Source organism: Genypterus blacodes, unplaced genomic scaffold (genome assembly GCF_046128005.1).
Source record: "Genypterus blacodes isolate CSIRO-AG114 ecotype Tasmania unplaced genomic scaffold, CSIRO-AGI_Gbla_v1 ptg000143l_1, whole genome shotgun sequence".
Classification (NCBI taxonomy): Eukaryota; Metazoa; Chordata; class Actinopteri; order Ophidiiformes; family Ophidiidae; genus Genypterus; species Genypterus blacodes.
Genome location: NW_027466945.1, coordinates 1,715,001 through 1,739,156, shown reverse-complemented (window position 1 = coordinate 1,739,156; position 24,156 = coordinate 1,715,001). Strand labels below are relative to the sequence as shown.

At 47.4% G+C, this 24,156-nt stretch overlaps 4 protein-coding genes across 8 annotated transcripts in view; 2 read left to right on the top strand and 2 right to left on the bottom strand.

The window, feature by feature from the left end:
• Window positions 1-4,028: 4,028 nt before the first annotated feature.
• Window positions 4,029-6,348, bottom strand: pigh (phosphatidylinositol glycan anchor biosynthesis, class H). Its single transcript, XM_076165269.1, has 4 exons — window positions 5,874-6,348; window positions 5,243-5,452; window positions 5,070-5,153; window positions 4,029-4,981 (listed from the first exon to the last, which is right to left on the bottom strand). Exons 1-4 carry the CDS (start codon window positions 6,048-6,050, stop codon window positions 4,919-4,921), a joined length of 534 nt encoding a protein of 177 aa, XP_076021384.1. The 5' UTR covers window positions 6,051-6,348; the 3' UTR covers window positions 4,029-4,918.
• A 197-nt stretch (window positions 6,349-6,545) lies between these two features.
• zfyve1 (zinc finger, FYVE domain containing 1) lies at window positions 6,546-12,835 on the top strand. The gene is made up of 12 exons (XM_076165403.1): window positions 6,546-7,708; window positions 7,794-8,037; window positions 8,113-8,373; window positions 8,460-8,674; window positions 8,754-8,860; window positions 9,456-9,564; window positions 9,667-9,764; window positions 9,983-10,100; window positions 10,395-10,565; window positions 10,682-10,862; window positions 10,975-11,088; window positions 11,263-12,835. The coding sequence occupies exons 1-12, from the start codon at window positions 7,220-7,222 to the stop codon at window positions 11,493-11,495; spliced, it is 2,340 nt and encodes a 779-aa protein (XP_076021518.1). The 5' UTR covers window positions 6,546-7,219; the 3' UTR covers window positions 11,496-12,835.
• Window positions 12,836-12,885: 50 nt separating this feature from the next.
• Window positions 12,886-17,275, bottom strand: wdr21 (WD repeat domain 21). Its single transcript, XM_076165404.1, has 13 exons — window positions 16,848-17,275; window positions 16,316-16,467; window positions 16,073-16,234; window positions 15,895-15,973; window positions 15,717-15,819; window positions 15,465-15,608; window positions 15,279-15,328; window positions 15,090-15,169; window positions 14,903-14,995; window positions 14,712-14,809; window positions 14,252-14,425; window positions 13,729-13,843; window positions 12,886-13,606 (listed from the first exon to the last, which is right to left on the bottom strand). The coding sequence occupies exons 1-13, from the start codon at window positions 16,955-16,957 to the stop codon at window positions 13,350-13,352; spliced, it is 1,617 nt and encodes a 538-aa protein (XP_076021519.1). The 5' UTR covers window positions 16,958-17,275; the 3' UTR covers window positions 12,886-13,349.
• Window positions 17,276-17,554: 279 nt separating this feature from the next.
• The window catches only part of dpf3 (double PHD fingers 3), a 17,350-nt gene continuing 10,748 nt past the window's right edge, over window positions 17,555-24,156 (top strand). For all 5 annotated transcript variants that reach the window (XR_012965045.1, XR_012965044.1, XM_076165411.1 and 2 more), the window contains exon 1: window positions 17,555-18,347. Coding sequence is in view for 3 of the 5 variants with exons in the window: in XM_076165411.1 (XP_076021526.1) it covers window positions 18,196-18,347 (152 nt within the window). In the remaining 2 variants the exon portion in view is untranslated. The remainder of the gene's footprint in view (window positions 18,348-24,156) is intronic.

The window sequence follows — 24,156 nt, the reverse complement described above, 5'->3', positions numbered from 1 at the left end:
AACAATGGAATGGCTTTTGTCCAGACCAATAAAAGCATCACAACAGCACATGGCGAAAGGATTTGAATCTGCCAGTTCAGACCTGTCACACACACACACACACACACACACACACAGCTCCTTTCTTAACAGACAAACAGAGTAAACGGATGTGTGTTTGCAGGTAGCTCTCCTCCTCTCAGCTCTCCCCCTGACAGACCAGTAGAGCAGGCTTCCCTTTCTTATCTCCTGCCAGCTGGTCCGACCTGAACATCGTCTCAGTTAACTCCGCGTCTACCAGGTGACGCTGGAAGGGTGTGGCTCCGCCGAAGAGACCTGCATTGGTAGAAAGCTCAGAGGAAAAAAAGTGTGCCGGGGACCTCAAAACCAAACTTCAGCTGCTATTAATCATGGGAGGCTTCAGCGGGGCATCAGCAGCAGCAGGCAGACTGGCGGAGGTGATGAAGCTCTGGGTAAATACCTTCTGACCTGCAGAGGCCCTTTCCTGTCCTCAGAGGAAACTGGTCTCTGAGCAAATAAGAACAAATCCGCCCTCGAAGAACAACCCATTAATCACACTATAGCTACACACACACTCCGAGCAAAGGCAACGTCAGGGGCTTTAAATGAGAAGCTGATGGATCACACACACGTCTCCGCACATCTAAACTACTTCTCCATTGTCACAACGACATTTGGATCCAGTTTCCTTTAATCATATTAAATCAATCAGGATTGTTGAGTCACGTCCTTAAAAATACAACATGAAAGACATAAACCAAACCCTGCTGTGGCCACGCCCAGTTTTGACTTTGGGACGCTGGCAGAAGCAGTTTCTAACATTTGAATAGAGGATGAGGGAGCTTAATGGGTAAAAGGTCACCTGAAGTCATACTGTTGGATGTCAGCGCGCTTAAAACCTTTTCAGTAAGCGGGCGCGCGAGGAGCCAGGAGGCGTCACGTGCAGCTGCAGTCAAGCTCCGGCTCGTGTTACCCATTAAGACCGGCAGAGGCCTGGCAGAGGCTCCTTTGTGCCAAGACCGGTTCTGCAGTGCCACCTGACAGGCCGGCCGGGCTTTCCCTCCACACAGCCAAGGTGCTGGGACTGAAAGTGAACACACTCTTAATAAGACTTCCTTATTCAATTGCCAGGTGCTTTATCAATTAAATGATTCAAATTTGAATACTGACATTATCACACACACACACAGCGACAAAGGGTGAAGCCGCTGACTCTACACTTTCTGAATATGCAAAGTTATTCCATCGTTTATCACACAGAATGTCTCAGATAAAGACGATCAGAGAACACAGAGGAGAGAGATTTGACCTGCTGGACTAAATTACGGTGACAGAAATTACAGATCAAATTCAAATGTATGCAGATGACCCATTCAATTGTTTTACATAAAATATGAGAGTGAGAGAGAGAGGAGAGGAGAGAGAGAGAGAGAGAGAGAGAGAGAGAGAGAGAGAGAGAGAGAGAGAGAGAGAGAGAGAGAGGATACAGAGAGTGAGTTAGAGAGACAGAGTGAGTGTGAGTGAGAGAGAGAAACACAGAGAGAGAGAGAGAGAGAGAGAGACAGAGTGAGTGAGTGAGTGAGTGAGTGAGTCAGTCAGTAAGAGAGACAGAGAGAGACGCAGAGAGAGAGAGAGACAGAGAGAATGACAGAGAATGACAGAGAGAAACAGAGAGTGTGACTGAGTGAGTGAGTGAGTGAGTGAGACAGTTAGAGAGACAGAGAGAAACACAGAGAGAGAGAGAGAGAGACCAGCGCCCTCTAACTCAACCAGTGAGACAGGAAGTGATATCTTTGTCTTTCAGATTCAAATCCAAACAGTGGTTCAGTTTCAGCGGGTCAGAGGATAAACTGACACGTTTCTCTCAGCGGTGCCAACTCTTCCTCCCTCTTCCTCCCTCAGCACCTGTCAGCCAGGAGCACAATGCACCTGAGCACAATGGGAGAGGACGCAAGCCCACAAACGGAATCACGTCATCCTATTATGCGCTTACTGACACTGGCTTTGTATAATATGAACTTTGAAGTATTATGTTTCTGTTTATGTATATGTTTACCCTTAGAAGCGTTCACGTGACCTCTCCTGGTGTCTCAGTCTACGGCCGCACCGCTTTGTGATTCTGTGTATCTCATAAGCTCTGAATGTCACACGCTCAGCCCAGTATGTGAGCGGGAATGTCTGTCATGATTATGTTACGCGTGCGTGTGTGTGTGTGTGCGCGTGTGTGTTTACACTGCAGGTGGTAAAGAGGCAACTCCCAAGCACAGTGGGACTCCAAACCTGCTTCCTCCTCTGAGCCTGGAGGTTTTCACATCCATCAACCAACAACATGTTTAAAGTGCTTACACCTTCTTTTATATAGCATACAAAGTTGAATTCAAGAAGTGAGATACAGACTCCAAATCTACAAACACACATTTCCAGGGTATCTTAAGGACACCGGACCAAGTTTCAGACCTCTAGCTCAAACCCTTTAGAAGTTACTGGACGAGGGGCCGGTTGTTAAGACGTACAAGGTACTAAAAGAATCTGATAAGTGAACGAAAATGAGTGAATGTGCAATTACAGCCCCATTATAAAGGGGAGTCATAAACAGCACAGGGGGGCCGCTCTTACATCTGGCAGGAGAAAGCCCCCTCTGACTAACCTCCACACCACCCGTGATTAACACTCGGGGCTTTATGAGGCCTCCTCAGGCGCCCTGAGGTGTCACTTGTGGTCACTCCCAGAGTTCTCCGCTCCAGCCCCTGCTCCCTGGCTGTTTCGCACCTCCAGGAGGGCCCATTATCCTGTCAGAGGGCCGCTCTTCACAGCGGCTCTAAGCTCCGTGCCGTGAAAATCACACCCCTCTGCTTGTTTTTCTGGCCTGTGAAGCTCGGGGGTTCACACACAGGCGATCCAACACCCGACGGCAGGAGCTGCAGATGGTTGAACGCGACCTGGAGGGAAACACCGGCCGAGCAGGCAGAGGAAAACAACAGATTTGAGATTGAAACTGTGGGGCCGAGCGGAGCTGTTTTAAGTTTCGGTCATATTGTTATAGATTAATTACAGCCGCAAAAGCCTGTTGGGATAAAGAATGCTTTCTTCTGCAGGCATACACTAATGAATGCATCGCTTGTTTACCAACCTTCAAGACTTGAGAAAGAGCAGGATGTATCGGTTTTGTCTTGAAAGGTGTCCATAAAGTGGTGGCTTCAGAATGGTAAAGCTCAGCCTGCAGGGCAAACACTGGCCAAGAACTCAGAGCTTTCAACTGCTGCCAATGCAGGACTGTTAACGTTTCAAACGTATTGTCGAAAGATTGATTACTGCCACAAGGACTTCTTGATATGAATGTTGAGGTTTGTAATCAAAGACGACTGAATACATCCTCAGTTTATTACTCCTCTCACTTCATAGAGGAAGACAGAACACACATGGATATTACTCAGGGTCCACATTAATTGCATTTTAAAACCTGAGGGCTTAACGGAATGGAAACCTAATGCATGGGTACAGTATTTGTTATTGTTATGGCGATGAGGGTAGAAATGTAATCATCTAATGATTCGTTTCACCGGACCACAGTGGAAGTGTTTGGACTGCTTAGTGTTAGAATTATAAATGATCAATCTTCACGCTGCTGTGTTATTTTCAGCCAGCCAATTAACTGGACTCTTACTGAAAGTCTGAAGGGAAGTAATCAGTTTGTTTATAATCTGTAACACAGTTGCTGCTCCTTCAGCTCCTGGGCCTCGTAAACATCTCATAACACCAGACTTTATAATCACAAGTCCCTAATAGAGTGACTGACAAGCGCCACGTAAACTTGATGGACTGCCTGAGCTGAGACATGGAGGTAAATATAGATATGAGGAAGTGAAAATGGGTTTGAGGAAGAAGCCTGAATTATTTATGTAACTGTATTTTAGACGCGACGCGACACACACACACACACACACTTCTTCTCATGCAACTGTGATGGCAAACAAATAAAACAAAAAATGTGTCGAAGCATCTGGACGAACTATGAGAGTAAAGCTGCAAAGTTTGGAGCATCATCCCTTTATTCCACTCTGAACACGCACACGTCTTTCGTTCAAGTCATTTGTTGTCAATACAGTAAATACAGAGGCAGATAAGAGTGCAATACTGCCACCTGCTGGCCTGGGCCTTCACTAGTATCTGCCAGAAATACAATACGGTCATTTGTAAAGCAAACAAATAAGATAACAATGTAAGATCATAAAGTTCAGCATCTTTTGTCAAGAATAAAATAAAGTACTAACTAACAAAACTCAAATACTTCACGTAGAGCCAAGTGGTTCACAGTGTGTGTGTGTGTGTGTGTGTGGCGCCCCCCACAGGTGAGAAGAAGTAAAGGGCCTCACAAAGTGTTGGACATCAGCACTTACAGTATACCAACACGTTATTTACTGTATATTTCACAGAGACTAAATTAAAGATTAAATCTACGGTGAGTGTAAATATCATCAGTAACAAAAGCTTATTGATCCAAAAAGACGGAGAGGAAATGTTTATAAAATGCAGAAACTCAGACATACGTAGCTACTTACAATCTATATTCATAAATATATTAAATCTCATAAATATCAAGAGTTTACAGTACGATGTCATTAAGCAGGTTTGGCACTTTAAGTATAAAAGACTAATAAAAGACTAAAAAACAGACTAATTTAGTAAAGTTACTCACTCAACTGTGGATTCTGAGGCAGTTAGGACTCGATACATCACAATCTTATCATCTGTGAAGACTAACTACGCTACAGTGATCACCAGAGACAGCAAAGGGATGGACTAAGATGGACCAACAGTATTAAAAACACTTCTATCCAGTTTATTTATATATGTAACGGTCTATAAGGGAGGAAGCGGTGAGAGCATGTTGCAGTCCAGTGTGAGGCCTTGTCAGCACTTACAAAATCTCCTGACAGCTTTTGTAAACCTTCACCAAGCAGTTGAGTCTCGGCTTTGAACTCTGAAAGAGGAAGGGGAAATGTTTTTGAGAGCAGAATCTTTGGATGTGAACGACGCACAAACTGAACTCTGGCAATCTCCAGTCTCACCTGAAACAACGGGACCACACTTGAGACTTCATCAGGATGGGACGGATCCTTCAGCAATACGCAAAGGTAATAGATGATCTGGTGCTGAAGGGAAAAGATATAGGTCATTAAATCACAAACATTAAACAAACGGATGAAATAAAGACAAAAATATCTCTAAATGATGTAATCACCATGTATATAGCTTCATTGATGACGATGTCCTTAATCCGGCTCATCTCTATGAAGGCTGTGCTCTCCCGGCCCGAGGCGTAGCTGGAGCACACCTGGATGCCCAGAGAGCCGATGACCAGCAGGGACTCGTGGTCCACCTTCACAAAGTGGATGTGGAGCGTCATCCCCACCAGAGTGACCAGTATGGCGCTGGACAGGACGGCCGTGTTCTGAGAGGGACGGAGAGGACACACACACACAGCACAGTGTTTACATGCAGGGAGGAAACTAAAGGGCATGTTCATTTACTATTGTTCTGTCAATGACTGTTTGGGTAATAATACAGTTAATAGATGACCAACATTTTGTTCTCTTTATAACAAATGGATAAAATTTACATAAAATGCAGCATTTGAAACTAGCTATGGTTTGATTTTAGAGTATAAAGTTTAGACCTAAAAAGAAGCATTCTATTCCTGCGTCACGTGATCAAAATGGAACAATCACAACATTGCTGTCGGAACGCGGGTGGGAAACAAAATAACGCAGATGTGTACATAAACACGTCCAGACAACCACGCTGACTCGGAGCTGAACAGTAAACAAACAACCGGAGACATCTTAGCAGCAGTAAATGAAGCTAATTCATACCTCAGTTAGGCAGAACACCGCGTACGCGACCAGCCACACGCAGCAGGTGAACACCATCACCTTGCCGATGGACACTTTGGGGGAGCTGACGGTGAACTCCCTGCAGAAGCTGGAGTGACTCTGGCAGTTCAGGGCGATAACGTTACCATTAATGTCGGTGAAAGCTTCTTCCTCCATTGTGGACGCGGCGCGAGACAAAGCAGCGCAGAAACAGTAGACACGGTGCAGGTAGCTTAGCTTAGAGCTAGCGCCGGCTAACAACAAAGGTCAGCGGCACAACTTGTTGCTGGCTTAATAAAAGCACATATACACGGCCCGGACGATGCAAAAATACTAACAATATTAGTATGTTTTACGTTAATATTGGAATATAAGAAAGGAAAGTGGCAGAGGTAAATATTTCCAGAAGACTAAGGAGTCAAAAACTCTACAGTTGCATCCAGTAGCGTGAAACCGCGAAGCATTCTGGGACATAACTTTTTTTTTCTTACTAATTACAGAAATATTTACCGGATCACCAAGATGTTCAAAATAACATAGACGCGACACAAAACGCGAATTAAAATATTCAGATGAATCAGTATTTAAAAAACTTTACGATCTCGCCCTTCTTGTTGAAATCCTACATCCCCCATAATGCCTTCTGTTTTTTTCTAACTTTTGACCTCTGGATAAAAACAAGCCGATCAGCTGATGCAAAAGCAACAACAGCTCCGGGGCTCCGACACCAAACAGCCCTGTTAGCCAACTCCCCAGCTGGCGGTGTGTGTGTGTGTGTGTCAGGTTGTTTACATGTCCGTATATAGACGGAGCCGTGTGTGTATGTGTATGTGTGTGTGTGTTTGTGTCGAGGCGGCGGCAGATAGAAAGAGCCGGTCGACGTCTTCAGACTGCTGCAATCCTCTACTAGGTCAGTGTGTTATGAAGGTTGTTCCTTCAAACGTGTGTGTGTCTCCGTGTAATGACACTTATGTTGTGTTATTGTGACGAACTCCGTGTCTTGAATCATACTGAAACAAGACGAGAGATGCCGGAGAGCTAATGTTAGCCAACTCTTGTAACTGTAATTACACGTTTACAGCTGTTGCCTTCTTCTTCTTCATACATAATCAGACTGCTGCGGCTAGAGGAACAAGTCCCAGCATTTTCTGATCTTATTACAAAGGAGTGAGTTGGCGTTTTGTAGGACAAAGTCGAAGTGGTTCCATCTCATCTAATCAGATCGAGTTGTCAGTCTTTGTCATCACCTTCCACTGTGCTTCTTCAGCAATAAGATAAACTTAAATATACTTAAAGCCATAATTCAAGCGTGTAAGCACAACAAAGGGGCTTCGACTTGGCCTGAGATGAGTGGTCAAGGTCCATCAGTAGATAAGGGGATGAGCCCGGTCCTGGTGTGTCAGGAGAGCTACTCCTGCGGAGGGTCAGACGAGGCCGCGTTCGAGTGTGATGAATGTGGCAGTTTGCAGTGCGTCCGCTGTGAACTGGAGCTCCATCGCCAGGAGAGGATGAGGAATCACGACCGGGTTCGAATTGCACCCGGCCACGTTCCATTCTGTGACTCCTGCAAAGGTGACAGCAGCTGTTCCGTCAGCGGCGGGCGGCTCAGGGCGGTGGTGCGTTGCCAAGGCTGTAAGATCAACTTGTGCATGGACTGCCAGAAGAGGACCCACAGCGGAATCAACAAGAGGAAGCACCCGCTGACGCCGTACCCTCCGGCCGGAGCCACGCAGGAGAGCGGCCAGGCTGCGGAGGAGGCCGAGATGGAGGTCCTGAGAACCAAGCTGGAGAAGGTGTGCAGCTTCTTGTTGGTGGATGACAAGGAGGAGATGCAGGTGGGTGCTTCATGTTCATGCTCACACATAGGAAAGCTTGTTTGAGTGAGGCCCTGACGTTGGGACTCTTCTGTGGAGTCTTTAGCTGAAGGATGAAGACGACTTTGTGAGCAAACTGGGCTGCGGATCAGACGAGCTCCTCAAGGTGGTCGCCATCTTTGGGAACACGGGCGAGGGCAAGTCTCACACCCTCAACCACACCTTTTTCCTTGGCAGAGAAGTGTTCACAACCTCCCCCACCCAAGAGTCGTGCACTGTGGGTGTGTGGGCAGCTATGGACCCTGTGCACCAGGTGGTCGTCATAGATACGGAGGGGCTGCTGGGAGCTGGTAAGGGACAAACAAACAACATGTGTGTTTGAAAATGTGATCAGTTCAGTGAAACAGACTTTCACTTGTCACCAGGAGCCAATCAGGGACAGCGAACGCGGCTCCTCCTCAAGGTCCTCGCCGTCTCCGATGTGGTCATTTACCGAACCCATGCCGACCGTCTCCACGACGATCTGTTTAAGTTCCTCGGCGATGCATCCGATGCGTACCTGAAGCATTTCACCAGGGAGCTGAAGGCGACGACGACCCGCTGCGGCCTGGACGTCCCTTTGTCCACTCTGGGCCCTGCAGTGATCATCTTCCATGAGACCGTCCACACCAAGCTACTAGGCTCAGGTACATCATCATCATCATCATCACCTGCATTAAAATGACACTCAGGTCCGTAACCTTACATGTATATTCTTTCTTTGTCCCTGTAGATAAACCCTCCGAATCAGTCGAGCGTCTCCTCCAGGAGCGTTTCAGGAAATTGGGTCTTTTTCCAGAGGCGTTTAGCTCCGTCCAGTACCGTGGGACTCGAACCTTCAACCCCCCCACAGACTTCAGCGGCCTGCTGCACAATCTGGAACAGCAGCTGGACAACAACACCACCCGATCACCGCGGTCTGCCAGCGTCATTTACAAGGCTCTGCAGGTATGCAGGCGGTGGTGGTGAGAGGATGAGACGGGCGATGCAGAATGAATGTTTGACTCTTCCTCCTCCTCCTCTTCAGGCCCTTAGTGAGCGCTTCAGTGGAGATATTCCAGATGAGCACCTGTCCAGTAACTGCTTCTTCCCAGACGAGTACTTCACCTGCTCCAGCCTCTGCCTCAGCTGTGGGTAAGTAGGGAGGCAGTAGTCGAGTGGGTAGAGCTTCCGCTTAAGAACCGGAGGGTTGCCGGTTCGAGTCCCTGCCGAGGTGCCCCTGAGCAAGGCACCCAACCCTCAATTGCTCCCCCCTCTGCGAAGGGTGGTAATATAATGTAATGTAAGTCGCTTTGGATAAAAGCGTCTGCCAAATGATCGTAATGTAATGTAATGTAATGTAAGTGTTTCCTCCACCAATCCAACTGAAGGTTCCAGCTTAGAAACAACATTGTGTACATTTAGATTAGAAGAAAAACAGGTCACACTAGTGGGACCAGACATTGACTTTAAGTCGCCCTGTGTCGAGGAATAGATAGACAACCTGGAGCCGTGATGAAATCAATCCCTTCGGACGGATCCTTTTATACATTTCAGATTGATGCAGTTGATTCTTACCTTTTTAAAAACCAGATCAATGGAAACCGATTAGATTACATCCTTCTATTGATTCAATTGACCCTTTACCTTGAATTTTGTAAAATAATTGTTAATTAAAACTTTCTGTAGTTCAAACACCTCAGGAATAAAATTCTGGTCTTATGTCTCACACTTGTGTTCCGGCTTTCAGTTCCGGCTGTAAGAGGAGCATGAATCACCTGAAGGAAGAACTGGAACACGAGGCCAAACATCGCTGCCGCTACTCCGCACAGTATGACAACCGCATCTACACCTGCAAGGCGAGTGTACACACAGACACACACACACACACACACACACACGCATGTAGCGAGGGAATATCTGTCCGACACGGTGGTGAGCTTCTGTGTTTGACTCCTCAGGCTTGTTACGAGGGAGGGAAGGAGGTAATCGTGGTTCCTAAAACCACGGCCTCGTCTGACTCACCGTGGTTCGGCCTGGCAATCTACGCTTGGTCCGGGTGAGTGCTGATCGGGAAACAACCTCCTTATTTTATTAGTCTCATTCATCAATAATTCATGTAGAGGATGAAAGTAAGAAGAACCACGGCCCGTTTGGAGCTGCTTACATTAAGTGCCATGTTAGTCTTACAGAGATGAGTCACGCTTTGTAATAGGAACACCTTTGAAGACTATGAGGTCACTTTAATCTCACGTGATGTTTTCTATCTTTATTCAGGTACGTCATCGAGTGTCCCAACTGTGCGGTGATCTACAGGAGCAGGCAGTACTGGTATGGAAACCAGGACCCGGTGGAAACAGTGGTCAGAACGGAGATCCAGCACATCTGGCCCGGGGTAAGACCACAGTGGAACAGCCTGACTTGAGGTCGAGCTTAAACCGGTTAGAGAACGAGAACAGAGGCTGCAAGAGAGTGGAAGCACAGTGACCTCATTCAGAATGCTGCTTTGTATGTAGCAGCGATCTTTACTGTACGTTACAACAGCGTCTCAGAGCTGAGAGTGAGCTGGAAGTGATGAGGGATACGATAACGCAGAGCTCCAGTTATCACATGAATCCACTCGGGTTTCTTATTTGCGTCTCCTCTCCTCCCACCTTCCCTCTCTCCTCTCCTCTCCTCTCCCATTCAGTCGGACGGATTTCTGAAAGACAACAACAACGCGGCCCAGAGGTTGCTGGACGGAGTGAAGTACATTTCCCAGTCTGTGTCCGAGCTCAGCGTCAAGCCCGCTAAAGCCGTCACGTCCTGGCTCACCGACCAGATCGCCCCGACCTACTGGACACCAAACTCCCTCATCCTGGTACGGAACCAGAACTGACCACAGCTGAATTCCTTTCCATTCTTAATCGTGCAGGATTGTGATGAAGGTGTCCACATCACATAGTATACTAGTTTCATCCTTTGTGCCCTTTGCAGAATTGCCATAAATGTGGAGAGGAGTTCCAGCCCAACGACACAAAGCACCACTGCCGGGCCTGTGGAGAAGGCTTCTGTGGCGTCTGCTCCACCAAGACCCGCCCAGTCCCAGAGAGGGGCTGGGGTCTGGCCCCCGTCCGAGTCTGCGACGCCTGTTTCCACAACAGAGGGATACCGACGGGTGTGTTAGTTTGTCCCGTCTCTCTGTTTGGTTTGAACACATTTTGGTTTTTAAACTCAGGACTCTTTTGTAAGACGTAGTGTTTTTACTTGCATACGCTTCCCTTTGGCAGAGCTGCTGGATGCGGCCCTGGAGGAGGAAGGAGGAACCCTGATCGCCAGGAAGGTTGGAGAAGCGGTTCAGAATACTTTAGGAGCTGTAGTCGGTGCCATCGACATACCACTGGGTGAGCTTCAGTCGGGAGAAATGTTTATTCACACACAAAGTAGAGCTGAATGACAGACTGATCAGGAATGTCGCGCATAGAGACTTCAACATGACATCATCACATCATGACATCAACACACCCTGTGTCCCCTTTACTAACCGGCACGTTCCCTTCCCTTCCTGGTGCCTCCAGGCTTGATGAAGGACGCCGCCCGGCCGGCCTACTGGGTCCCGGATCAGGACATCCAGTCGTGCTGCGAGTGCCAGAGGGAATTCTCCCCGCGTCTCTCCATCCACCACTGTCGCGCCTGCGGCCAGGGCGTGTGTGACGACTGCTCCCCCGAGCGCCGCCCCGTGCCCTCCCGAGGCTGGGACCACCCGGTGAGGGTTTGCAACGGCTGCAACCAGAAGTCCGGGGAGCTTTAGCAGGACGAAGCGGATCGGATCTGAAGCCTTTATAGAAACTGGAATAGTCTCCCGACGTATACGCTTTTTGGTTTACTGTTGTTTTGTTCTTCTTAAAGCTGTCCTTACATATCATGTAAGTCCTTAAAATGCCATTTCACTTTAATATGCCAACATTTGACACTGTGAAGAGTGAGTCAGAGAAATGATAGAGAGTGACATGGAATGATGGATCAAAAACCCGGAGAGGTTTCATGGAAGTAAAAAACTGAACTTCATTTTCTTCTTCATCCCTTTAATCCAAATTTGCATGGATGCACATCGACCTCCCCTGACCCCCCCTTTGACAATCCCTCCGTTAAGGCTGGCACCTTCTGCAGCCTGTGCTTACATGGGTGCACCCAGCTAATAATAAGTACAAGGCCCAGCATCTCATACTGTTTCAGTAAGCACTTTTTATAATAAGATTTCTATGTAAGAGGACCCTATATATTCAGGAAGGAAGGAACATGTGGAACCTGACACGCTCGGTCCAGTCTGGAGTCTTCTTCCTCTGCCTCGGCCCTGTGAACTCCACCTTTCCTGTAAACTCAGCGACGTCCTGCTCCTCCAACATGCATTCCTCCTCCTATAGTTACTTAGTAATAATAACATAAATACTCCCCTGACCTTAAACGGTGAGCTGTGTGTTAGAAGGGGCAGGTGGAAGATAGAGCAGCCTTAATATTACTGTTTAGCTTAAGATAGCATATATATACTGGATATGTATTGAAAAGCTTAACAGGATAAATGCATTTTAAAAAGGCCTCTTTTTTTTTTTAAATGTACTGATTGATCTGTTAATGAAGAAGCCGTAGCTCTGACTTCTACAGGTAATGCTTTGATAGCGTGACTGGCTCACAGAAGCAATATGGTCGAGACGGATTCAAACCCCCCCCTTTTGAGGCTGGACCCTCAAACAGGACACAACTTGAAGACTTCCGTCAAACTCAGGCCGTGTAGCTTCTAGAGTCTGGATCACCTACAGAGCTGCAGCACCTTAGGGATCTTTGGTGTTTTGCCTTTTAGTGCGGCGAGACTGTTGGGGTCACGACAAGCGACTGACCCATACTTAAAAAACAATCAGAGGGCATTATGGGATCTAAACCATTATGGGATCTGAACCATTATGGGATCTGAACCATTATGGGATCTGAACCAATTTTGTCCACAAACTGACAATTGGTTGAATGAAGACGTCAACAAATAAGCTGGCATGAGACTGTTTTTTTTTTATATGCTTAAAGAATACAAACATGTGGAACAGATTGATACTTTTATGTTCTTGTATGCTCGTATATATAAATATTAAACTGCAGAAACTCAATGTCCCGTGTGTGTGTGTGTGTGTGTGTGTGTGTGTGTGTGTGTGTGTGTGTGTGTGTGTGTGTGTGTGTGTGTGTGTGTGTGTGTGTGTGTGTGTGTGTGTGTGTGTGTGTGTGTGTGAGAGAGAGATTCAGCAAACCACCCATTGCTTTCAATTGTTTTTTTTTTGGAATTAAAAATGATTAGAAAAAGTGTGAACTCAAACATAGAATCATCTTCTTCAAATCTAGATCAGCACCGTCCCAGCTTACATTAAAGTCAATGATATCATGATTAAGTGCACTTCATTGGGACCAGTTAAGCTCATCAGCTAACTGTAGTTAATCACAGAATCGGCTCTATGAAGCGAGCGCTCCTGTTTCATTTGGCACAAACAAAGCTGTTTCCCCTGAGTGTTTCTGTGTGACTTGTGCCAGGATCCACTTCCACATTCCAGCACAAACTCCTGGATATGAACTGCAGATTGGCTTTTACCTGAGAACGCGGCGCTATCGGTTACCTCGCGCCACTCTAAACACTTTCAGTCCCCTCCGCCTGTTGCTGCTCTCCTCCTCCTCCTCCTTCCTGGTAGTCGCTGTTGTACGGGAAGTAGTACATGTCGTGTTTCACCGCCATGAGCAGGCCGGGAAGCCCGCAGCGGCCGCCCAGCTGGGAGGAGAAGACCACGCTGGGGATCAGGTCGTTGGCGGCCGGGTGGGGCGACGGGATGGTCCTCAGCAGGTGGCCGTCCTTAAGGCTCCATAACCTGGTGTAGCAGTCCTGCCCCACTGAGGAGGAGAGGAGGAGAGATGAGGACATGCAGACAAGAGGCCTCTGAAGTACAGCATCAGTCTATCCAGACTCAAACTCAGCCGGTCCTCAGGGTTCAGTGTGTTTTGTCGTCTCCTACCTGCCATCAGAAGCCCGTCAGGCTCGCTGACATGGATGGGGAGATAGGCGTGTTCGTTATGGTGACCCCTGTAGTCCTGCACGGCCGTCTTCAGTCGCACGTCCCACAGCTTGATCTACACGCAAACAAAGGCGAGGACACAAATGCAAATAAAGTTAATAAAGTCTGTGTGTGTTTCAGCTCCAGTCTGAAATGGCGACGGCTCAACAGAAATTCCTACAGCTCATCTATTATCCTAACTGAACTTTGACCCAGTGAAGCCTTTCCATCACTGCTGAGTGACGCTTTGAGTAAACAAGTGACGTGCAGTTATTTGGCCCCAGACGCTGCCTCGACTCTGCCGTAAAGAAGAAGCCAGCAGCTGCCAAATGTTTCCTCTCAGGGCCCCGGTTTAAGGACACAAGTCTCATCTCCGGACTAACACGCTTTTATCATCAGCTCTTTGTCACACTCAGCACGTCAGTCAGTGAACGTGCTTGACCCGCTGCCGACTAAAGTCTGGTTCCAAAGCCAACAGCCTGACCTGGCCCAGCATGTCTGCAGCCAGCAGGTAGTTCTCGTCCTGCAGGATGCGTATGGAGGTGATGGCCGACTCCTGGTGGAAGCGCGTGGCCTTCCAGCTGCCCCTGCGGCCGCGCTGCCGCAGATCGATGCTGAAGATCTCCCCCGATCGGCAACCGTTAAACAGGACAGGGGCCTGGGAAGAGAAGAGAGGAGAGTAGAACATGCTGCAAATGAAAACATTACATTACATTACATTTCGAGCATTTAGCAGACGCTTTTATCCAAAGCGACTTACATTACATTACCACCCAGAAAGTTACAGAGGGGGGAGCAATTGAGGGTTCGGTGCCTTGCTCAGGGGCACCTCGGCAGGGACTCGAAACCAGCAATCCTCCGGTTTCCAAGCGGAAGCTCTACCACTGAGCCACTGCCTCCCATCACACACACACACACACACACACACACACGCGACGACTCACCCTCAGAGTAAACTGTTGTGCCAACACATCGCTGCCCACATTGTACGTCTGCGTCCGGCCCGTCTCTGCGTCTTTCAGAATCACCCTGCGAGACAAACCTGCACAGGATAAACAAGGAGAATATGAATTATTTTCCATTTTCAAAATGCCCACAAAGAGCAAATCAACAAGAACTTCTCCACGTGGCTGACCTGTGCTGAAGGTCTTGTCTGCCTGGGGATTGAGGCACCAAGCGCAGGACCAGGCAGTGGAGATCCTGAAGCTGCACAGCATCCCGGGCTGCTCTGAGAGGACCAAACGTGATCATGGTGTTATTACGGCATTACGTCATCTAAGTGTCATCTCATTTAGGCAAGAATTGTTTCAGGTGAACCTTACCTGGGTTGCAGTTGCTGAACAGGGACGCAGGCAGTAAACTCACACACCCTGGGGTTTCTGCAACTCCGACCAGACACAACCTGACACAGCGGCTCAGTCAAGAAACATACGGTCATCATTGAGATCATTAGTCTGTACACGGTCTGAGACACACACCAATCTAAACTCCACTGATGTAAGGAAGGATACAGCACGTGAGAGTCTGGATAGTTCACTGAAGCCCAGCACACGGAATTCACCTGAAACAGGAACCATGATCAGGAACACGTGTGTCAGAAATGCACATTCCAATATGAAAACACTCAGGAATTGAAAAACATAGAGTATAGAAGACAGAAGACAGCGTCGCCTTTGGCTCCGGCGCACCCTTCACACCTTGCGATTGGTGAAGTAGAGGTTGTCGCACATTTCCACAGAGAGCGAGCCCTGGCTGCAGCCGCTGAACTTCATGATGCCGGACTTGCAGCCGCCGTGCGAGACGTCGTTTACGGTGAACACTCGCTCGCACGCCGAGTCCCCCTGAGGAAGAGCCAGATGAAGGAGGAGGAAGATCAAGCACAAAGAGTCTCTTTGACGTCGCTGTGTTTCTCATGAGGTGTGTGTGTGTGTGTGTGTGTACACACTCACCACTATGAGTCTGAAGTTGTCTGTGTTGGGGTGACTGTTATCGTTGCTCTGGATGTGGAGTTTGTGGCGTCTCATTTCGCTGACCTTCACCTCGTGGATCAGCCTGGTTGACACACAGTTACCATGGTTACGCAGGTGTACAAACCTTTTGTCTAACAGCACTACAGTGATACAGTACCTAGAATAAGAGTTGACAGGTAAGAGGCCCAGGTGTCTCTTCTGCAGCAGCAGCGCCGTGTTCAGTCCCATCCTTGGTGCTTTCTATGACACACATGACATGTCAATCAAAAGTACACACACAGCATTTCATTTGAATGTGGAAACACTGACAGTAAACAGTCTACATCAGAGCAGACGTGCCTTTCTGGGCTTGCTGTCCTCCGTGAGCATCTGCTCTCTCTTCTTCTCTCTCTCTTTCTCCTGCAGCTGCTCTCTGGTCAGTGGGTTACAGTTATTGTGTCCCGGTAACAAGCGGAAATAACGGTTCTTCTCTGGGTCAAAGTAGAACCCTGGTAGCTCTGTAGACGGAAGAGGCAGACACGGTTACATGAGTGTGTTTCAGACAACGACACTACAAGAGCACAACAACTTGCTCTCACCTGGTGCAGCATTGCTGGTCTTGGAGGAAGAAGAAGAAGATGATGACGATGAAGATGAAGATGATGAAGATGATGATGTAGATGATGATGCCTGGTTTTCAGAGCTTCTCTGAGAAGATCTAGTTGACGGGCCTGCATCATTCTGAGCGCTCCTGTGGACAGAAATATACGACTCCTCAGTATTCATCTGCAGTAGATATGTATATACTTTAAGTAAGTACTGGCAACATTTAATATTTATGAAGAATTTATGTTCTAAAATCTCTTGTATGCTTCAATTAAAGCTGGTTCCCATTTACTTTTGTTAATTTTATCATATTCAGCCACTTTTAAAAGGCAGATTCTCATATTCTGAGATGAATCAACTCTCAGTAACGTAATAAGCATCAGATAACAATATGTTTCACTTCACAGCTGCTGCTCGGGTGCCTCTACTAAACAGAAACACTGATCGGGGGCTTCATGCTCAGTTTGATTCATTCAAAATGAACAGCATAAGGAGCAAAGCGCTTTAGCAGCAGGCTCCACTCACCACTGCTCATCCTGCGGGGCTCTGTGCCGGTTGCTTCTGCTCCCCCCGTGGCGGTGGGCACCGTGTCGCCTCTGGGGTCGCTGCCCTTCTCTCCAGTTGGACCTCTTCATCCCCTCAGTGTGGTGGCGTATCCTGACGCCTCCGCTGACGGAAGCGTGTGTGCAACGTGTTTATGTGTTAGCCAACTTAGCGAGGTGGCTATGGTTAGCACTCTTGAGCTAACATTAGCTTGATATATTTTCCGCGATACATTTGGAATAAAAGTAGTAAATTCAAAAGAAATGCGTTTACAACACGCTTTACTACTTAATAGATCCACATTCTAACTGAGAGAAGCTGTTTAATGCCTAAAACGACACAAAGTTACACCTCAAATTCAGTCAGTCAACATAACTGAGCGCTATTTACAAAGTTTCCTCCATGTTGCCCCGCCCACTAACATTTCATTGGCTGATTGATAACAAAGCTGTATGACGTCTCAGGTATTTATTGGCTTGTGATATTGTCTATCCCGCCCCCTCCCCCCCACACACACATACAAACAACGCCATCAGAACGTAACGCATTCTAAAGATTAATTAAATACAAAACAAATTCAACATTTGAAATTATTCAATAATCACCATGATCGTATTTTATTTCTTTTTCAATAAAAAAAAAACCCCAATGCACTTTTGGCTGGTTTCCATTGTCCAAGCCGTCCTCGATCAATGATCCGAACTAATACGCCTGTATGATGCAAACCATAATGTATAACATCTATCTTGTTTATTCTTGCTGTAATCTTCTTAAATAAATCGAAATTAAAGCTGTAATTCACAAAGGTCATGCTATGAGACATCTTTTTTCTTCCTCGTCTTATTTAATGTAATCAACCATAATCGAATGTTATATTGGCAACGAACAAAGAACAATATAAACAGGAGAGGCAATGAACGTATGACGTAGATCAACAAAAAGGGTCATCTGGCAATAACACAACTCAAACCATTTCAGCTGTCACAAAAGCCACAGAAAGCCACCGGTGAATCCTCTTATATTTTCAAAATAAAAATGAATCCATGCTTTGCTCCGGTGTACATGTGTTTGCATTTGCATTTATGAATAAAACATTGGCACAAACAACAAAGGAAGGTTCAAAATAATATCAACTATCACTATGTTTGTCTTCATAAGCAGACACCTCTTTCCCCCTAAGGTCACTTGATCTCTAAACGTAACGTTTCAAACACATTTTCAACCTTAATCCAGAGCAGTTTGTCCATGTCTACGGTCTTAATGTTGTGTATGTCCCCGCGGCAGGAGTCCTCCGGAGCCTCCGGAGCCTCTCGCCCCGCCTCACGGCTCCATGCCCGGCGTGTATTGGTGCGGAGCGCAGCGCCCAGGACCGCATTGGCTGCTGCTTTTTCTCCTTAAGGGTCCCAAACTACACCGAGATTTGGAATATTGCGTTACAGTCCGCAGGAAAATGGCCACTGTCATTCATAATCCGCTTCAATCGTAAGTACATTTTTTTTTACCATTGAAAAATATAGCACACGTTAGAATTGTGCGCCGAGATTTCGAACTCGATATCCATATGGAGGCTTATTCATAAATGAAACACAGCTATGTCGTCCTGAGCGTCAGCTGCAGCCAGGTACCGCGTTCCGTTTGCTGCCGTGTGTATTAGAAATGTTAAAGCATTCATTCATATTCTGATACGATCTGTAAACCGCGCAGACGCTCATGTGTGCACTTGGTTTCACTTTAACACCGACTTGCCATTCGCCACATTGTGCGTTTGAAAACACGACAGAGAGAAGTTTGCTCGCAGGGCTCTTTGTGAGTAATTACACAATTACACGCAATTTATGTTACACTGTGCAGACTGACGCTAATCAATGCACGATGCTGCAACTGTCACATGCACGATACTTCCTTCGACAGCAGGTTAACATATATGAATGTAGCATATCAACCTCATCACTTTCTGTCTGATGTTCATAACTGCACTCATAAAAGCACATTTCCATTTCGAGTGCAAACCAAATAGCATTCGTTCAATTATATTTTTGTAAAATGTGCAAAAATGACCAATGGTGAGGTTTCACAGATGACAGTTATGAGCCCGGATTTGCTCCTCGTCTCTCCATATTGTTGTGATATGAGCTCAGATTGAGTCATTTGAACCAGTTCAGTGTGATAGTGACTCCATGGCCGCTGGCTGGCAGGCTGCAGATGTTTACCACTGCCGCTGTGGAATGTGCACCGACTTATCACAAAGTCTATTGTGCAGGAGGTCATGGATGTTTTTAAAAAAAGCATGTTTTGACAGGAATATAGCAGAGTATTATGAGTTTAGCAGAAGTTGATCCCATGCTTTGAAATAAGCCAGACGCACACACACACACACACACCATCTGCCTGCATTGACTCAGAGGCAATCTTGAATTATTTTGGAAAAAGAAAAGCAAAACTGTTAGCTGTGGTCACCAGGTGTGTGTGTGTGTGTGTGTGTGTGTGTGTGTGTGTGTGTGTGTGTGTCCACTGTGGGTTTAAGAGACAGAGGAGTAGAATCCTTTTCCTAAAGAAATACAGCATGTTTAGAAGAAATGAGCATGAAATGTTCCTGAAGTGAACTCGTGGATGGTGGATGTTGCTCCTGTTCAGTAGAGGAGCTTCCCTTTGTTGGATCAATGTCCTGCTCCAGACACAGACACACACGCACAGACACACACTCCAACATATTACAGTCTGTCTGCCAGTCCAAAATAGCTTTAATCTGATATTGTAAAAACAGATTATAGGCTGCAGGAATTGTATGTATGAATGTATGTGTGTGTGTGTGTGTGTGTGTGTGTGTGTGTGTGTGTGTGTGTGTGTGTGTGTGTGTGTGTGTTTGTGTGTGTGCGTGTGTGTGTGCGTGTATGCGTGTGTCTGTAGTTGTGCATGTAGAGCAGCAGATTAGCAGCGTCCCGGTATTCCCCGGGGTCCATCTGTTGAGAGAGAGAGAGAGAGAGAGGTATGCTTAAAGAACGATGGAGAGAGAAATGGAGGCAGTGAGCCCCATCTGCCCTTCATCTACGGCAAGACTTCCAGACATACCCCCCCCCCCATCCCACCAATCCCTGCAAAAAAAAGGAAGATGATGTGTGTAGCAGAACTCCACCTACCAACACACACACTCACACACACACATCAGCACACCCAGCACATATAACACAACTCAAACATGTATACATGTATGAAATGACATCATGGGTGAAGTTGCTGTTAGACTCACGTTCTCACACACACACACACACACACACACACACACACACACACACACACACACGCACACACACACACACACACACTCACACTGTAGCCTATGAGCTTTAACGTCCAGCAGGATGAACATGATATGAGCTCTATAAGGAGCAGGAGGTCAGTCATGTGTGAGCTGGTGCAGCCTGTCTGAGGTGAAATACAGCCGTCAGCAGCTGCCATCAACACACACACACACACACACACACACACACACACACACACACACACACACACACACACACACACACACACACAGCCTCGCATATTTACTTGATTTATTTAAACCCTCATTTGACAAAGAGCCCTTTGTGATCTGGACCTGGGAGGCCGCGGGACGAGACCTAATAACGCACTGACAGACGAAGAGATACATACACACGTTCACACACACACACTGTTTACATGGAGGTGCCAGTGTGCGTACGGCTGTTTTCTCATCTTTGCATTTTAGGGGTTCATAAGGAGTGAGAGCACCCAGGTGTGTGTGTGTGTGGGGGGGGGGGGGCGCGCAGTGTGGAGAAAATCGCTAGTTCAGATTTATGGAAATGTAAAGGAGGTGGGGGGAGGGGAGGGGGGGAGGAAGGGGGAGGGGAGTGTGTGTTTTTATTTTGTGTGTGTGTTTTGTCGCGTGTGTGTGGGTGAGTCATTTTTTTCTGCAGCCACTCACCCCTCCCCCCAATTTGCGTGAGAGTGAGTGATGGAGGTTGTGTGTGTGTGTGTGTGTGTGTGTCTGGCTGCATTTACTGCATGTATTTATACTGCACCCTGAGCACACGGGCGAACCCTGGCCTTTGTTTCTCCCGGGCCACACAGTGAATGGGAATGTCCGGGAATGGTTTCCAGGCGCTGGGAATTAAAATGGCCAGGAACATTTTTTTTTTTTAAACAAGCAGACTCCATGTTCTGCACATACAACTGACACACATGCTCCATGAATGAATGAGTGTGTGTGTGTGTGTGTGTGTGTGTGCGTGTGTGTGTGTTTGTTACATATAACAGAGCTCAGACTGGCGGGAATCTTTGGCTGGGAGACATTTTCTCATATTTCCTCCCGTGATTCCCTGCTGTGGGGAAGTGTGTTATCCTTCATCCCCCCCCCCCCCCCCCCCCCCCCACACACACACACACACACCCCCTCCACCCCAGCTAAACAACAGCAGCATCTGAATCAGGGTTTCCCCCCCTGGTTTTCCTCTTTAGCCGCCCCTCCGCCTGCACTCTGCACCCTTTTCCCTTTGTGCGTCTGTCTGTGTAGGGCGAGTGTGTGTGTGTGTGTGTGTGTGTGTGTGTGTGTGCACCCGTGCGTGCACACATGCGTGTTTTTGAGAGAAAATGAGTGTGACAGGGTTTGAAAGGGAACACGTGTGCCCTGGGACATATAGGACCCCTCCTCTTTGCCCCCCTTCTGCCTCCTTCGCTCCTCCCCCTCCTCTCCCTCCTCTCTCTGCCTATGGAGTGCCACAAAGACGCCTCTCAGTGCCCGCACGTTGTTGCCCCTCCATTCATCCTCTTTGCAGCTCCTCTCTGTAGGGCCTCGCCTCGCTGCTCACCAGCTTTGTCTTTGTATTTCCTCAATCACCGTTATTGTGTCACAGCTTTAGTTTGAATGCTCCTGTAAAATTGTAAATATAATGTATGAGAAATTGAACAAAAGAGAGAAGGGAAGTTTGTTTGGAACGTTCATCTTCCTCTCCTCTCCTCTCCTCTCCTCTCCTCTTCTCTTCTCTTCTCTTCTCTTCTCTTCTCTTCTCTTCTCTTCTCTTCTCTTCTCTTCTCTTCTCTTCTCTTCTCGTCTCCTCTCCTCTCCTCTCCTCTCCGCTCCTCTCCTCTCCTCTCCCCTCCACTTGTGATAAGGGCAACCGTCGTGCACAAAGCTTCTCTGTTCAAGTATGGGAGCAATTTTGACAATCACGGCGATACACACACACACACACACACACACACACAGACACAAACACAGCAGCGAGTGCAGATTCCATCGGTATCCAGGAAGCCGTTGGCCGAGCGGAACGTGTTCCCCGTCATGCAAATCTCTTCTTACATAAGCTCCATCACTAAGATGGGGCAGCGGTCATCAAACGTCTCACTGTAATGGGGGCAGATAGGAGCCATGCAGTCTAAAACACGCACACGACACACTGACAAATCCACCATGACACACACTCAACTTATGTAAGAGTTTAGGAAGCTGCCTGCGGACGTTACACAGACGCTCTGTTGTTGACAATAGGACAGAGAGATACAAGGAACAGATGACAGAAGTCGGGGGAAAGAGGGAAACAGAAAGACTTGGGAAAGAAGCCGGGACAGCAGGGAGAGAGCTCGGCCTGCGGGCATGTGAGCCGTGTGACAGGCGCTGTCTTTGGGTTGACGTTTCATCGTGAAAACACATGTCACCAAGACGCCAGCTGCATTCCTCCTTTCTGACACAAACCACACACACCGCACACACTGAAGATGCAGATGTGCTGGATGCTAATGCAGCCACCTTCACCACCACCCTCCTCATCAACCATCCCACCACCCTCCTCACCAACGATCCCACCACCCTCCTCATCAACAACGGACAGTTAGAAGTGGAAAGATTGTATTTGCAGCTGCATATTCGTCCATCTTTGCAGACACAGAGGGAAGTCAGAGCAGGATTTCCCCTCAGCTCGTGTGTCTGCTGTGTGAAATATGATGATCTAGAATGTTTAGAGTGACGATAAAGTGCTGGATAATCACAGAGATTCCTCAGTCACAGGAGGGAAGAAAAGGGAGGAAGGTCTGCGATGATACATAACACAGATTTAGTTTGTAGAAGTATGTAGGATCTTGTGTAGGTTCACCTGATCTAGATCTTCCAGGTCTCTGTTGTTGTGTTCCTCCTCTTGGGAACTTTGTACTCGAGTGCCGTAACAAACGAGTATTTGAGTACTGAAACGGGAGGAACAAACAGTAACACTAATCTAATCTCTGTCCTCATGCAGAAGCAGCCAAATCTGAGACATTCCTGTGGAAACTTTCACCTTTTGACGTGACAACAAATCAGCAGCACACCACATAGTTTGCATGTTCGTCTCCCTTCTCTCACGTTATCTGCTCCTCTTTCATAAATCAAACGCCGTCTCCACACTTGCCTCTTCCTCCACCGCACATGCGATACCTGCTTCAGTGGTTGCTGCTGCTGCTCCCTTCCCCCGTCCTCTTCCTCTTTCCAACCCTCTGCCCTGCAAACACTGCACATCTTTGTGAGATCCAGTGTGGCCAGAGTGCTGGTCTTTGTCCAGCTTTACATTCTTTACATATCTGCGTAAAAATCCACAGAGCGGTCTTCCTTCCCTGCTCAACCCCCCACAGACGATCAGACAGACAGCCAGACAGGCAGGCAGATAGACAGGTCTGTTCATGGACTGAGAGATAATGACATCCTGCCCCCCATCTCTGCTGAGTGCGTCCCTAGACCCCAGCAGCAGCACACAGTCGCTGATTACGTTGGCTTAGATGAGGAAGACGTCTGGAAATTGCAGTGAAGTCAGGATGAGGAGTTGTTGGCTCGGAGCGCTGATGAGTAATTACACATTGACAATCCTCTGGGTTTGCTGCAAACACACACAGGAGATGACACACATGTGTATTTACAGGATGGGTGAGTGGCCCCGTCTGTGTTTGTCCTTCCAGTCAGTCACACGTTTACCTCAGAGACCTCGGATCAGGTCCTTTTCTGCTCTGTTCCATACTGGTTTCTCTGGGAACCTTGCAGGATCTGCGGAGGACATTGAGCCTCCCGCTTGTTAAAGTGGAAAGAAGCAAATCTAACAAACAGACATTGCAGGGTAAAATGTCAAAGGAAAATACTTTCTGAGGCAGCAGTGAACATATTTGTACCGCACCAAACGTTTGACTTCATCTAGAGGAGCGTTCAGAGGCACGTGGTTCATGGATCCAGTCTGTTCAGGTCCAGACTAAGAAGGACTGGACCAGGAACAGGAGCACGTGGTTCATCACTGTTTCTGTATTTTTCATACTTTTC